The sequence below is a fragment of the Zeus faber genome (genome assembly GCF_960531495.2).
Source record: "Zeus faber genome assembly, chromosome: 13".
Lineage (NCBI taxonomy): Eukaryota > Metazoa > Chordata > Actinopteri > Zeiformes > Zeidae > Zeus > Zeus faber.
In genome coordinates this window covers 6,352,334-6,368,674 of record NC_137198.1, presented here as the reverse complement: position 1 = coordinate 6,368,674, position 16,341 = coordinate 6,352,334, and the positions used below count along the sequence as shown (strand labels likewise).

Sequence of the window (16,341 nt, the reverse complement as noted above, 5' to 3'; positions counted from 1 at the left end):
TGCTTTTACTTCCGATCATGCTCGCTGTTTGTCAGACTTATTAAAGTGAACTCGGCTGAGGGAATACCACACAAGGCTTAGACGTTCATTGGCTCTTATAAATAAAGTAGCTCCTCTTTTGCATTGGCAAACTGACTCAAGACAGATCAATAAATAATTACTAGACAAGGCATGTGATGATTCTGAAAAAATCTCATTAAAGGAGCTCCGTAATATGACATGGGTGAGCACTCTTAGATGGAAGTATAGTTTTCACGGGACAGCACAGTACTGCACTCTGGATACCTTTCACACCTATCTACCTTTCAGGACGCATTCATTTATTTTTCTATCGTTTGTTTCCTTTCACGTCTGTTCCACCTCCCAGGCAGAGAAGATGTTGCTGGCGGTGGGAGACTGTGTGCAGTTCAGGGAGGAGGTGCGTGGCACTCTGGAGGAACTGGTCCAGGGTCAGAAGGAGGCGCAGGCTGAGGTGGCCAGCATACTGGACTGCCAGACTGTCAGGGAGGCCCAGCAACTCCTCCTGGTCCACCAGGTGGGAAGCTGTTTATCATGATTCTAGATATTCAATTATAGATATACAGTAAATTCGAGATATTAATTCACTTCTATACTGCTATCTTATCACACTATAGATACAATTATTTTATATATCTTATATTATGTTTTTCCAATACGTCTATACATATATTATGTTATACCGGCATATTATACCATATGAAAAATATATAGAATTCTAAAGTCATAATCAACCATTTTCAAAACGTCACGTGCTTCCACAGCAACTGCTGAAGCGCTTGAAGCTGAAGAGGAAGGACGTCCAGCAGCTGATCACCAGGGGTCAGCAGCTCCAGGCCGAGGAGGGTCTGGGCGAGACCTTACAGCAGGACCTGCAGAGTTTGGAGAACACGCTCAGCAAGATGGAGCAGAGCATGGATTCCCAGGAGCAAAGCGTGGAGGTCGGTCGCTGCAGGGACGCAAACCTCCAACCTGCACGGCTGGTTGCATGTCAAAGTGGTGATCTGTCAGATTACCGGGTTTTGTCTCGAAAATCCAATATTGGGTATTTATTATTTAGTTAGCTGGCACTTTATAAGAAAAAGCCATTCAATGTGCAGTTTTTGGCGTCATGCGTGTGCTCCTCTATGTGCTAGTTGTGCATTGTGATTGGCAGGCTGCACCAAAATGTTATCCACCCAACACAAGCATCCTCATGGATTACCACTTTAATGCTATCTTCAGGTCACGCTGGCGGCCTGGCAGGAGTTTGACAGCCAGCAGGAGGCCGTGCGGGAGTTTGTCGGCAAGGCTTGCACCGCGCTGGAGAGAGACCTCAACTTCAGCAGCCCAGAGAGCCTGGCGGTTGAGCTCGACCAAGCACGAGTGAGCAACGCTTGGCCTTACTGGATGGGCTTACTTCAAACGAGTGCGGGGCGATATTGACAAATCTACGTCGTATCGGTGTATTTTTTGGGATGGATATTATAACGATGTATCTCCCAGCACTACTTCAGACATAATGTTTTTTGTGATTCCTCGCTAGAATAATACATGTGTACAATTTAGAAAGCAATGAAATTGGTTCAACAGGTGATGCTGAGGCAGTGTGAAGCGGAGGCCTCCCATATGAACATCTTGCTGAAGAGGGCGGCGGAAATCCAACTCGGCCCCAAGAACAAGAGCGTGCTCCTGGACCAAGCTCGCTCCCTCAGCGAGCGAGTGGACAACGTGGAGAGGGGCCTGAAAGAAGAGTAAGGCCCCTGAGTTTACATTAAGCTATGCTCACACATGGTAAAGTACGGCCCCGTACCTCTAGGGGTGCAGCGGCTCTCCAACTCTAATGGCTGCTGTGCTGTTCCAGTGTCAGGGCCCTTGAAGGAATGAAAGTCCAGTGGGACCAGTTTGGGAGTGTGTTTGAGGCCTTCTCCGCCTGGATATCTGACAAGGAGAAACAGCTGGATCCCCTGAAGAGTTCTGCTGCGTCTCTCGAGCAGCAGATCAACACGGTGAAGGTACCGTATGTGAGCCGGCTTGGCTGCGTGCACCCCTGTCAGCGATGCACCCATACCGCTCTGATTCCGAAACTTTGAGTTTGATTCCTTAACTGTAAATATTGGCTGATACAGGGTAACAAACAGAACCGTTTCTGTCGGTACAGTACAAACTTAGACTTTCAGTGTGGGGTCAATATAATCTAATCATTAGCATAAATTATTTTATTATGGGGTTTTTTTTGTGTAAAAAAAAAAACGTTTCTTTCTGATATTGTTGAAAAAGTTGGAAGTGTTGAAAATGACAGTGCCATGTCGCACTAAAATGCTAATTCAAACAGTTTGGATAAATAGCAAAAAAAAAGAAAAAATGGCTTTAAGAAGGAAAGTATTTACAAAAATAAGAACATCTTCCAAAAAAAAATGGGAAAAGTAAGCAGAGGAGATCTACAAAATTTGCGGTAAAGTAAGCAGAGTTAGCTGAATTGAAGGTGCAAAGTGCACGTGAATGTAAACATGGAAATACTTGTCGCTCTGTGTATCAGGGTTTTGCGGTGGGGATGTTCTTTGATAACTCTCCGCCTCTCACTCTCTCTTTGCCGTCCAGGCTGTGGGCACAGAGCTCGAGGAACGTGAGGAGACCGTACCCCGGCTGGAGGCGGACTCCCAGGCGCTGGCCCAGTTTGTGTCTTCGGGAGAGGCGGCTCGCATCAGGGCCCGGCTGACCCAGATCGGCAGGTACTGGGAGGAGCTGAAGGAGAGCGTCCAGCAGCTGGGAGGGCAGCTGCAGGAAAGCTTCTCCCACCAGAGGAGGTTCCACAGCAGCCTGGAAGAGGTACAGGGGGCAGCAGGAAGAGATAACAAAAAAAAAAAAAGATAATGTAAAATAAAAAAGAGAAATAAAAAAGAGATAAACATTGTAGTCTCATGATATTATCATGAGAATACAATGCATACGTAGGGAATCAGCAGGGCATTAAAAAAAGGTGAAGATTTTAGCAAAACTTGAAAATCTTGAAATATAGAACTTGAAATTCTATTATTATTATTGTGTATTGTTTTAATTGTGTTCAAAAGACTGCAATACGATTTTAGTGGGTATTAAATGTTATGCTTCTAAAAAAAATGGTACACAGTGGTTAAATGCATCATCCATGATATGATACCTGCAGGTACCTGTGTATACAGTGAGTTTCATTTTTTAACATCTATCTTTTCAGGCAGAAGCAGCTCTTGGGGAGCTCCGTCCAAAACTGGAGCTTCCCATCAAATCATGTTCCTCCTCATCAAACACCTACAAAGCTCTTCAGAGCCACATGGTATTTCCCTCATTTTTCACCGCACAATACTTACACGTAGTATTTGGTAGGAAAACTCGAGTAGCCCCCGTCCCCTCTCATGTGATTTCACCCTCACCGGTGATGTGTTGTGACCGCCGTCTCCCCAGGATGTCTATCAGAGTCTGGACAGGCTGAAGGCCACCTTGCTGTCCCTGTCCTCCGGGGCTCGTAGACTCGGCGATAAGGAGCACGCCGAGAGGGCTGTGACCGCGCTGCAAACCAGCTACGACCAAAACATGCGGCGGACGAAGGACAAGCAGAGCACTCTGGAGAACCTGCTGTCCCTTTGGCAAAAGTAAGACCCACAATACAACTTACTCGAAAGGGGAAAAAAAATCGAATTGAGTGTTATTTTTGGGAACGGTATGGTGAGAAACCGACTTTAAAATTGCCTTCCCTAATTCTATTTGAAAAGGGAGTGCTACTGCTTTAACAAATTCAAAGTACAGAATTACCTTAATTGCCGGCGGGACCAGGAGAATTTTCCAAAACCCAACAATGTTACAATTCAAATGACGTAGGACAAGACTTTTTTTACTGAGATGAAAGAAAATTGTATTACCCTGACATTAGTAAAGTAACACAATCTCACACGGACAGCAATCAAAAGCAATATATAAGAAATGCATCGGGGGAGTACACCCTCTGCCTACCCCGCTAAGGCAGTGCCTTGTCTGCTGCTGTGCTTCAGGTATGAAAAGGATCGTTCAAATTGCGTGTCCTGCTTGGAGCGAAGCGAGTCGGCCTCCAAGCCAGAGAGCCACGGTCTCTCCGCCGATAAAGCCAAACTCCACAGTGAGCTACAGGATTTGCAGGTACACAAAGCAAACCAACCGAGCCCGTTGACAAACCTCCTCCGTGTTAATATTACATAAATTACAACAAGGCACTTAAAAAACAACAACAAATATACGCCCCTCCCAGGGTCTGCTGTCGGAGGTGCAGTCCCTTGCGCCTCTGCACGCCGGCCTGGTGTCTTTGGGGACGTCGTTGTATCCCACCGCGCCGGAGGAGGGTGCGCAGCTGCTGAGGGAAGAGTTGGAGGTGCTGCAGGAGAGGCTGAGCTCTCAAAACCAAGCCATCCCCGAGAGGTGAGACGGGCTCTTCATTCACAGCGCTCCAAAAGTGTCCATTCACACTGCCTTAAATCTGCAAGGATCGTGAGCTGTTTGGTTTGGTTTAGTCAAGATACTGACTGTGGATTAATGGATGAACATCTTTTAGTATCGCGGTTCAGACAGTCCCACACATGAGGTTTTTTTTCTGGATTTTGACGTCCCGGACGACCTTTCTGCCCAGAATCAAGGAGCTTCAGAGCCACCTCTTGGAGATGGAGCAGTTTGACCAGTCTCTGGCCAAGTTCTCCCAGAGGGGCGAAGCCATGCTCTCCACCCTCCACTCTGCCTCGCAAATCAGCATCGCCAACTTGCCACCAGCTGTGACCCAAATAAAGGCGAGTTCCACTGTGATTTATCAATTATTTGGTGGTGATTTGACGGTTGAGTCATCCATTAATCGCATTCGTGCGAGTCTGTATTGAGCCAGCAGATTGTTTCCTGTATGTGACAGGGAGTGGGACCAGAATCTCTGGCAGCCCAGGGCCCAACACTGACTTTTAGAAGTGGTTGGCAACCATGAATCACTTGTTGGTTGCCAAGACTGACAAAACAGTGCATAATAAAATTAATTGAAATGATTTTTCAATTGAGTGACAATTATCCGATATGATTATAATTCATATTTAAATATTCGCACTTGTTTCACCATTTTTGTCAGAGTAAAGCAATACACCATGATAAGTCAGAAGTTTCTAAGCATACAGAGGTATACCGCTTTATTTTTTAAACGTATGAAAAGACAAAAGGGCAACCACACCGCACAAGATGGTTGCCAGTAGCCCAAATCTGGTTGCCTTGGGAAACTGGGCAACCTTTATTGCCGTGTGCTGCAGCTCAAGCACTTAGCCCTGTTCTCTGCATCAGGAGACTTTGGCGGTGCTACAAAAGGAAGCCGGTGTGAGGCAGAGCCTGGATGGGCAGACCGAGCGGCTGTGCAGGACTTGCGAGCCCGGCGACGGGCAGCTCCTCCAGAGCAGACGCGAGAGCTGCCTGCAACCCCACCTGGAGGCGCAGCAGACAGCAGAGCTGCAGCTGGAGTGCCTGGACAGGCTGGAGGCCTTCCTGCAGACCCACAGCATGGCGGCGGGGGTGCTGCGGGGTCTCAGGCAAACCGTGGAGAGTGCCGGGAGCTGGGACCGGGGCCGGGTGGAGGAGCTGCAGCAGGAGCTGGCCACCATCGTCCCCGACATTAGCCAGCTGGAGACTCTGGCGGTAGGCCTGGACAGCAGCCTCTGCAAAGGCCACCTTCACATCGGGGACGGCGGGGGGTCCCGCACCTCGTGCCGCCTGCTGGCTGACGCTCTCAGTGCCGAGCTGGATGCTGTGAGGAGTCTGCTGGGTACAAAGCAGAACGAGGCGGAGGCCCTGGGTGCTCTGTGGGCGTCGTTCAGACAGCGGAAGGAGCAGCTGCTTAAAACAGTGGAGGACATCGAAGAAAAAGCAGACCACCAGAGCCTGAAAGAAACCAGTCTGCTCGCTGTGCAGCAGAGGTAGGATCTGCATCATTACACCTGCATCATTATAAGGCTCCAGAAGGTTTAGATGCATCAAACATAGAGCTGTTGCAATTATTACATAGTTGTTGGATCGCATTCATTTGAGCTTATCCCCGTTGTTTTGTTAAATTGTTCGATTCTAAAGTTATATTTCCACCCAAAGTTAAGTCAATTATAAGCCAATGTTAGAAATGTTATAAAAGATAAAAATTTGAATTGTGTTCATTTCCAACAGTTTGTTTGAGGAAAAATGTCTACATCCATTTTTATGTTGCAATGTTCAACGTCAATATCCCTTTTTCAGAAAGTGGATGGCTGTTATTACACTAATGCAGGCTTATGCTATGACATTGACAACAACATAAATAAAAAATAAATCAGTTTTATTTGCACGAAAAATCCACCGCCACCTCTGTCTCTGTTTACCAGGCTGCGGTTCTTTAACCAGTGCCTCTGTTTGCCAGGCTGCGGTTCTTCAACCAGTGCCTCTGTTTGCCAGGCTGCGGTTCTTTAACCGGTGTCTATGTTTACCAGGCTGCGGTTCTTTAACCAGCTGGAGGATGAGCTGCAGTCCCACCAACATGAGGAGCAGTGGCTGCGGGACAAGGGCCAGCAGCTGGCCCAGAGGGATGCAGAGATGGCTGGGGAGGTGCTGAGGGAAATCAGCCTCCTGGAGACCACGTGGGAGGACACCAAGCGGCTCATCACAGACAGGTACTGTGGGCATCCAAAATAAAAAAAGAGCTGATGCGTTAAAATAAATAGCTGACACAGATGGGAAATAAATCTCACCCAAGGTACAATACAAAGGTCAATAATCAATCAATCAAGGAAGGCCAGTCTAAGCAGACACATAGATGTACTGCACAAGTACCACCCTGTACACAATTCTTCCACCAATGTTATGTATCCAAAATCTTAATGCAGTATGCCATTGATGGAAACTTTTCAGGAGACTCCTATTTCGTCTGTGTGGCTCAAGTGACTGCTATCGATCGCATTGTGTTGAAATGGAAACTGTGAAATGTCTTGTTGTGTTGGACATCTGTAGCTACAAAAAAATGGTGGGACAACGTTTGCATTTCGTTGGAAAAATCATTGCAATGTTTTATTTTTTCAAACAACGTCATCTAAAAGTTTTGAGCGATACATGTCAAGAACGCACTGTTTTGTCTCACAGGCAGGAGCAGTGCGGTGTGCTGGTGGAGCTGATGAGAGAATACCAAAGTCTCAAAACCTCCATCGGCTCCATCATCGAGAGCACGGAGGACGTGGTGGAGATCGACTCCGCACTGAAGGACTACGAAGAAACCAAGAGATCACTTTCCAAGGTCAGAAGAAACGAGTCTTGACTCCTTGCACCTCACCTTGCGGATGGACGACACATCATATTTTTACTGGTTTTCCCTCTGACCGTCTGCAGCACGAGGCGGCGAAGGCAGGCATGGCGGCGAAGCAGCGTGAACTGGACCATTTTTCCAGCAAAGGGAAACAGCTGTTTAGCGAACTGAAGAACGTCCCGGACTGCGATTGTCACCTGATTAAAATGGACATGGAGACACTGGTTGATCAGTGGCTGGATGTAAGTGCACCTCACGCGCAGCAAAACCACTTTTTTTAGTCGTCAGGATTTCCTCTTTTCTTTAGCATGAGCACGCAAACACTTTTCGAACACACCTATAGAGAACCCGTACAAATTCATATATTTTGCATACCCAGTTAAAAGCTTAACTGAAGAAATGCTTCTGCAAGTGCATATCTACATACAGTATCTACTTTTTGGATAGAAATTATATCTGGGCTGTAATAATGTTTTACATTTAATGCCAAAGGAATCAAGAAGGAATCTTCTTCAGTCCTAATTTGTTTCCCTTTAGCAAAAAAAAAAGTTGTTTCTTTTAAATTTTTTTAAATTTAAAACTGTGAACCCTTCACCATGTATGGTACCGAGCCATGAGCCAGTGTATGGTTACACCCCTAAACGTTATTGCTCCATATATCGTCCGGGAGGAGTTTTGCGATATAAGTGCTGAAAAAGGAGACTGTAACATATTCAATAATTTACCTTAAGGTGTCCGAAAAGATCGACAACAACATCGACCTCCTCAGCCAGAGTCTGGCAGCGTGGGATGACGTGCGTCAGATCGGCGAGGACATCGAGAGCTGGACGAGCAGCTGCATGATGGAGCTGAGCGAGAGCCTGAACAACCTGAACGACAGCCAGAAGGTGTCAGACAGGCTCTCTGCCTTACAGGTAAGACATCTTGCACCACGCAGAGGTCTCGGTCAAAGGTATTTGTAAATATATTTCACGGCCTCTTTTGCACTTTTTTAGACTGTGTGCACCCATATTACATTTCACTGCATATATGTATGAAAGTATGTATATGTATGTGACAAATAAAAATCTTGAAAAAATCTTGAATCATAGGGGGCACCGGACAAGGCGCCAGACAATTGCCCTTATTTTCTTAAAAAGACAATTTCCCTTATTTACTCGTGGGCACCTGTGCCTCTGCTCCGCTAGGCTATCAGAGCATATTTGTCAACGTGGGATTTGAAAATAAGGGAAATTGTCCGGCGCCCCAGTGGCCCTAACGGGGTCTCCCCATGCGCAACGGGAGGCGGGCTTGGTATTTTTCCCCTAACTGCCTTCACCGCCTTGTCATGGAATGCTATCAGTATCGTCAACTGCTTTATCATCAGCTGACCAGAGTGGATTTCCTGTATGCATCGGGTATATAAGTATTATGTCCACTGGTGCAAATTGCCTGACTCCAGAGAAATAACATCGGGTCCCTGCACTATTATCCACTACAAATAGTGCACGGACAAAGAGTAAAACAAGGTTTCTTTGACTAAATTCTTGCATTGCACTTTAAAGTTGATGCATTCTATGTATTCTATTTTTTTACTTTATGCATTCTATGTCCTTTTATAGCGTCTTCTTTGGCACTTTGTCCGAAAGCTTTTTATGTTTTATGTAAAGCACTTTGAATTGCCTTGTTTTTGAAATATGCTATATCAATTTACTTACCTTGCCTTGCCCATAGCTTAGAGACCCGTAAATAACTTATTGACTATGTACTAATCCCATACAGAATCTCGCTTGCAAGCAATTGGTTCACACAAAAAAACTCCAGTCCTGATTTACCAGCCATTGTCCCTAATGATGTCCTAAAATAGAATTTTCTTGTGTGTCTGCAGAGGGAAATGGCGACAAAAGAGCAGAAACTCGAGACCCTTCAGGAGAAAGTATCGGAGTTAAAGCAGTACAGTGGAGGTCAGGAGACCCCCGCTAAACTACAGGTGCGAGACTTTTCTGAAGTTGTGTTTTTTTGCAACGCTGTACTTTCAGCGCGGGTTCCAGCGAAATCCTGGAGTAAATCCCAAACGTGATCATCTCGTCAGGTGCTGGACGCCGACCTGCGAAAGAAGATCGGCGGCGTGCGAAAGCTCTGTGAGCAGGCGGCGGGAAACCTGAGGGACTTCAGCTCCCAGAGGAAGCAGCTGGAGGATTACATCTCCCAGATGTCGGAGTGGCTGAAGAGCATGGAGGAATCCCTGGTTTCCTCTCCCGCCGGATTGGATCCCGAGGACATCTGCAGAGTGAAGGTGGAGCAAAAAACACCGCAACGAAACAGATAACCGGCAATTGTCCCGTCTCTTCAGCTCTCTGGCACATTTAGCCCCGGGTCTTATGAAATGACCACAAATTCTGTCAAATATTAAACTGCATATTATGACCAAGCCATGAGCAGCACTGCGATCCCTTCATCCCTTGATCTCAACTAACTACATGAGTTACTCACAATTACTTTACTTGTCTTAACTTAATTAACCAACTAACTAAGCAAACTATATAATTGAAAAAAAAAATTCTATTTTGCGAATGTCAGGACCTCCAGAAGGAGCTCCAGAACCAGCAGGGAAGCATTGACTCCACCAGGGAGAGCCTGAACAACCTGTGCAGGAAGTATCCGTCAGAGGAGCTGGCGGGTCTGGGATCGGGGCTCACCGACCTGATCAAGAGTTACGAGTCAGTGAACCAGCTGTCAGCCAGGACGCTGGCCTCCCTGCAGCACTGTCTGCAGCAACACTTCAACGGTGAGACCCCGGGGCCCGACGTGGCTTAATGTGGAGCGTATATCTGCCGTGTAGCGCAGCACATGGCCCGTTTTGTTTCATATTGAAGGATCATAGTATCTCTCTCTCTCTCTCTCTCTCCCTCTGTTGCTTTTGTCTTCATCAGACCTCGTTCAGGAGTTTCATCGCTGGCTCTCAGAACAGAGGGAGATCGTGAAAGAATGCTCCGACCGATCTGGAGACACCGGCATTGTAGACCGTAAACTTCAGAAAATAAAGGTACTTGCTTACTTGACATAGTGACGATGTACAGTTATAGTGAGATGCATAGCATGCATAGCAGATAGTTTGCCGAAAAGTTGGTAGCAACTCTCTTTATGTATAAAATGTCGATATGCTGTATATTGAAAAAGAATCGTGAGATTCCGCCCGATACACAGCCCTCCGACGAGAAACATACAGCGAGTGACTCCACCACCCGCTAGCCTTAAAAACGTCAGAACGTCGAGCCTTTTGCCCCATAGGGAGCGATGGAGCGGGTGGAGGAGGGAGAGGTGCGTCTCACTCAAGTCTGCGAGGAAGGGGAGAAGCTCCTCCTCCACCTCCCCAAGGCCAGTGCCGGGCAGGTCCAGCAGCACCTCTCCTCCATCCAGCAGGACTGGGACAGCTTCGTGGAGCAGTGCAGGCAGAACCAGCAGATCCTCGAGGACAGCGCGTCGCTCATGAAGGGGTGAGTGTTCCCTGTCCCCATTCGGGGGGATGCACTAAGCATGTCACTCGACAGTTGTCAAAGTCACTTCTGACGCATTTAGACACATTTCTATTTCTTTTTTTTTTTTTTTCCATTCAACAAACTCAAATATCAAGAAATCCGCAGTACGTTCTCAGAGCGCGTGCACAGAGGGCGTAGTTACGACAAGCACACGGGTGGTGGCCTTCAGCGCTGACGTTTACACTCCCTGTAGGTTTGAGGGCCGCCTGAAGAAGCTGAGGTGGTGGCTGGAGCACATGGAGAAGAGAATGACTACAGACCTGCCTGAAGCCAAGCAGCGGGGCTCGGAGAAGGCTTGGCTGGAGCAAGTGGAGGAGTACCAGCAGGAGGTTCTCAAGGAGAGGTGCCAGAAATAATCACTCAACCCCCCCCAACACCACACAACAGAGCTTTTCCATTGTCCAAAGCCGACTTAAGTGCAGGGAAGGAGAGATTTTCCTGAAAATGTGCAATGTTTCATCCATATTCCATCATCACATCGTCACAAAAGTGTGGCTGCCCGCTACTGTTCACCATGTAAACATGCTGTTTCAACTGTTTCCTGGTCAAGCGCATGAGCTGCCAGGAGCAGTACTCTAGAGAGTAGAGGTGTCTACACGCCACGGTTGAGCGGAATATGATAGAATAATCTAGTCAATCGGAATTGCTCTGGGCTTTATTTGGCTCACATATTATCAATACAAGGTTTACATGACAGTTTATATTGGCCCTTTCTCAATCTGCGTTCTTGTCTGTACTTGTGTTATTGTGTACTTGTGAAACGTCATCCGTCCCAGCCCAAGTACTATTCCAATTCAAAGTATGCATCAAGCCAAGTCCAGTCCAAATGCCCGGATGTGGACTTGCTCCGCCCATTTTATCGAGGATGCATTGGTGGTGACTTGTGTGGACTTGGGACAGCCAAGTATCCCAGAATGCATTTCGCAGAATGACCGTCCTGCGTCCTCCCGTCCCCAGGAGTCTGTACTCCCGAGTCGAACTTGCCAAGTCTGAACTACCACGTCCGCAAGTCCGGACTTCGCGTACTTGGTATTGAGAAACAGCCATTGACGCATTCGGAATAAAATGGTGACTTGTGTGTGAATGTTAACACATTGAGTGACTCATATCTACTAACTCATGTCACTGTCGGATGACTCAGGGACTCCTTCGAGCGTCTGTGCCAGGAGGGACAGGCGCTGAATGAGGGCGGACGGGGCGACGGTAGCGAGATGAGGGTGTCGGCCCAGCTGCAGTCGCAGCACCAGGCCCTGCTACGCCGGGTGAGGGAGCGGCTCCGCAGCTGCCAGCTCACCCTGCAGGAGCAGCAGGCCTTCGAAGAGACGCTGCAGGCCACCTGGGCCTGGCTCAGCGGAGTCCAGGACCGCCTGGCTTCGCTCAACAGCACCATTGGCAACAAAGAAACCCTTGAAAAAAGGCTGGGGCTCGTGCAGGTTCGTGATGAATTAGGATTTATTTCCTACTTTGATTAGTATCTTTTGGGTGCGGGGTTTTCATATTGCCATGTTTGCCCTGCAGGATATCCTCCTGATGAAGGGTGAGGGTGAAGTGAAGCTGAACATGACTGTTGGGAAGGGTGAGCAAGTCCTGAAGCACAACAGTGCAGAAGGGCAGGAGGCCATCCGCTCACAACTGCAGAGCCTGAAGGACGCCTGGGCCAACATGCTGATGACCTCCATGAGCTGCCACAGGTAGGAAAACACTGCCCCCTTCAGGCTCTTATGATAACTGCTCCAACATAGTGGAACACAGTCGTGCAACAATGAAGCTAGGGAGCAGGGAATTAAATATTGGGTAGTATTGTATTGTTAGGTCAACACTGCTTTGTCGGTCCCATCTCAGCCCATTAGACCTGTGTATGTATAAGTGTCAAGGATAAGATTCTGGGTAAAAAACCTTCTGGGGTATCCCTTTAACGGCCATTCCGTGCAATTCCACAGCCGTCTGGAGTGGACGGTCGCCCAGTGGAGCAGCTTCCAAAACAGTAAGAGCCAGCTGCAGCAGTGGATGGAAGCCGTGGAGCAGGAGGTGGGGATGGCCCTGCCGCAGCAGCCGGGCCTCAAGGAGAAGGCCTTGCTGCTAGAGCGCCTCAGGGCCGTCCAGGCGGACGTGGAGGCTCATGCGGCGGCACTGTCACGCCTGAGAGAGAAGGCGGTGGAGCTCCACGAGAAAACCGGCGACCCCACCTTTGGGCCAGAGCAGAGGGCCGAACTCAGTGCTCACTTTGCCGATATTTCCACTGTGGTCAAGGTAAATAAGTCCCAGACCTGGGTCATGTACTCTAGTATTAGCACATAGCCTTTAGTTGCTTTACCCCACCTGGTGAAAATGTATTTTCAAATGAGTTCTTTGCACATGGAGCTTGTTGGGTTCTTTGATGAGCCAAAGGGCATCATGTCTGGAACTGATGAGGTCTTCCTGAAGGAGACACATTTTCTGGGAGAAGATTCTTATACCTTCTAAATATTTAAACCTTTGAAAGTCTCCCCAGCAGTATCACTGCCCAGGTGGGCAGCCATATTCATATTTGCATTGGTTATCTTACTGACTAACAAAATATTAACAGACTTTGAAATAAATATTGTTTCTTGATTATTTAAAGGTTTGGCAAAAGACTGTTTATAAAGATTGTTTATTCGGACACTATGCCACTTTTGTGTTGTTCAGTGTGGCATGGGAACAAAGCACATAAGAAAGTAGGAAAAAGTAAACATCACCTAAATAAGTACTTAAGACATAAGTAGTATGTAACTAAGTATTGGTTAAAAAAAGGATTTGGCCAATGATTGCTGGCGCCCCAATATGTTTGCACCCCTCTTGAACGACGGCACCATTCACATACAGTACAGTACAGTACAGTACCACACAGCATGATTATTACATGGTCTATCTCCGCTCCCCAAGGGTAAGGTGCACAACATGGAGGGTATCGTTTCCCAGCACGAGCAGTACCTGGATGCCGTGCGAGACTTCAATGACTGGCTGATATCAGCTAAAGAGGAGCTTCAGCGTTGGTCGGACCTCTCCGGAGACTCAGGCTCTATAAAACGGAAGCTTTCCAAGGTGCAGGTAAGGTGCTCTGAATGACATCACTGGCCCTTGCTTGGCCAGTTGCTGTCTGTCGTAGTCCATGTCCAAAATGCGCAATTCCTCTCGCCCCAAACCAGGAGTTGCTCGACTCCAAACAGCGGGGAAGAGAGCGGCTGAGCCGCGTTCAGAGGTGCGGTGCGGCTGCCAGGGATCACACCGGTTCGGGGGGCTTCGAGGCTGTGGAGCGGGAGGAGGCGGCCCTGCTGTCGTCCTGGGAGCAGTGGGAGCGCGGGGCGCTGCTGAACCGGGCCAGCCTGGAGACGACGCTCTCTCAGATCGCCAGCTCGGAGCAGGAGTTCAACAGCCTGTCGGCACGGCTGGAGCTGGACCTGCAGGATTTCAGCCGTCAGCTGCAGGACTGGCGTCTCACGCTGAACCAGACCGAGGAAAAATGCAGCGCAGAGGAAGCTGTCAAGGGGTGGCAGATTGCAAAGGTGCGTTTTGGTCGGCCATCGGGCTGGGTGAATTATATTCCAGTCTCATCTGTCATGAAGTTGGATTTGAATGCCACTAGAATCAGGCCGACTCAACTGGCGGTCAAAATGTAGCCCAGTTATTATTGCACACTGGTCCTTTGAATACATTTGGCCATTTACTGTAGATACATTCATCAGAAATACTTGTATGACTTAAAGTACCAACAACCCTGTGACTATGCAGAAGCAGTGTATTTTAAGCTTTTTTGCAAATTGATGAAGATAGTTTAAAGTCTATTAGAACAGACCATTCGTAATGAAGTTGGGATAAATGATGCAGATATGCAGTATATATGAACTATCCATGAGCAGAAAATAGTCTGACAGATAACCAGGTGATGGTACTTTTTTTTTTTATATCCATTTAACTTTTCCACCCAGGACACTCTGGAGGGGCTTGTCAAAGCTGAGCCCATGTCTGACAGTCTGAAGACACAGCTTAATGACCTTTGCCGATTCTCCAGAGACCTGGGCACGCAGTCTGAGAGGGTGTCCTCTCTCATCAAGGAGTATAACAGGTGATTGAATTTTGTCGTGTGAAATTAAATGTCCTGGCCCCGTAGTCACATTGGACAAAAACGGAAAATGCATTGTGTATTCTCTGAAATTCTGCAGCAAAGCAAAACAGCAATAAAAAAAACTGTTAATTCCATGAAGGTAAAACAGAATGGTGCTGAGTATAGATTTTACCTATTTTATTTTTATATTGCGCTGCTGAGCATGAGCTTTCTATTAACTTCTAATGTACAAACAGTGATAGAATACAGAGGGAGGTGGAAAGAGGAAGAAAGTCATTGTTCCCCTGCCTCCGTCCAGTCTGAGCCTCCAGGCCTCCAGGGCGTGCCAGGGCAAAGAGAAGACGCTGGAGCAGGGCTTCCGCACGGCCTTCAGAGAGTTCCAGCAGTGGCTGGTCAACGCCAAGATCAACACGGCCAAGTGCTTTGATGTGCCCCAGAACCTCCACGAGGCATCGTCCAGCCTCCAAAAGATCCAGGTGCGCCGCCGGCCGTTCAGTAAAACATAGCAGCCGATTCCATGGAGGTCAACTGAGCTCAGGCTACTGAAGCTCCCGGGGTTGCGCAACCTAGGTTTTCCCCCGCACCAATGGAGACATTTTTTGTATCTCGGAAACTCGTCCAAGGAGTAGAATTTGTCCGGTTGTCTGAAGGAACGTATACGTTGTCTTACAGACACAATGTGTTCCATCTCCCCTCTCCCTGTCCCCAGGAGTTCCTGAACGGTCTGGAGCAAGGCCAGGCCAAGCTGAACGCTGTGGTGGCGAGCGGCGAGCTGCTCACCGGCGTCGCCGCCAAAGACAGGGCCGACGCCGTTCGGGCGAAGATGAACTCAGTCAGAGAGGACTGGAAAAATCTGATGTCCAACCTCCACAACAGAGAGACGAGTTTACAGGTAAACCCCGACGTTCGCATTTGCCTTGAACCCCAGTTAAGCTCAGAACCTCACGTGCTGTTCTGCCCACGGGCTTCCGGTGACTCGAAGCCCGTGGGCAGAACAGCATGTGAGGTTCTGAGCTTAACGTGACATCAGAATCTCGACTTGGCTCAATTATTTGAATCACAATCACCATAATCACATCTCGTGATCCCCCAATGTCTGGTTCAATTTTCTCTCGCTAAGCCTTTTTAAGACCTTGTTATTGGCCCATATTTCCTGTTTAAAGATTGATAAGAAAATGTTGATATCCATTTACTTTATCTTCTCACTGATGAAGGTGCCGCACATGAGCTGCCTCACAACTGGGGGGAAAAAAATCCCACATTGATAGTTCAGTATGTCCCTGTTCAGTATGTCCCTCATTTAGATGCTTAAAAATATCCTGTGTTTTTCAGTTCTAGCAGTGTTGACAGAAGAGCAACAAAGCCTTCGGAACCTAGGGTGACGGGACATTGAATCTGCTTCTTATGTTCTTTCTTTTTTTCTTTTTTTCTTTTATAAAAAAACAAACAAACAA

General features: G+C 47.7%; 1 protein-coding gene across 1 annotated transcript in view; it reads left to right on the top strand.

The window, feature by feature from the left end:
- The window catches only part of syne1b (spectrin repeat containing, nuclear envelope 1b), a gene marked incomplete at its 5' end in the record, with an annotated part of 99,061 nt that overhangs the window by 26,192 nt on the left and 56,528 nt on the right, over nt 1-16,341 (top strand). The window contains 30 exon segments of the mRNA XM_080012399.1: nt 368-535; nt 783-959; nt 1,243-1,383; nt 1,591-1,751; nt 1,862-2,012; nt 2,599-2,826; nt 3,212-3,310; nt 3,439-3,626; nt 4,023-4,146; nt 4,256-4,422; nt 4,631-4,784; nt 5,314-5,939; nt 6,480-6,659; nt 7,126-7,276; nt 7,369-7,527; nt 8,017-8,199; nt 9,153-9,254; nt 9,357-9,560; nt 9,845-10,052; nt 10,198-10,310; nt 10,556-10,761; nt 10,997-11,146; nt 11,945-12,236; nt 12,322-12,494; nt 12,744-13,053; nt 13,708-13,872; nt 13,971-14,327; nt 14,751-14,887; nt 15,186-15,363; nt 15,597-15,779. Coding sequence (XP_079868525.1) covers nt 368-535; nt 783-959; nt 1,243-1,383; nt 1,591-1,751; nt 1,862-2,012; nt 2,599-2,826; nt 3,212-3,310; nt 3,439-3,626; nt 4,023-4,146; nt 4,256-4,422; nt 4,631-4,784; nt 5,314-5,939; nt 6,480-6,659; nt 7,126-7,276; nt 7,369-7,527; nt 8,017-8,199; nt 9,153-9,254; nt 9,357-9,560; nt 9,845-10,052; nt 10,198-10,310; nt 10,556-10,761; nt 10,997-11,146; nt 11,945-12,236; nt 12,322-12,494; nt 12,744-13,053; nt 13,708-13,872; nt 13,971-14,327; nt 14,751-14,887; nt 15,186-15,363; nt 15,597-15,779 — 5,835 coding nt within the window.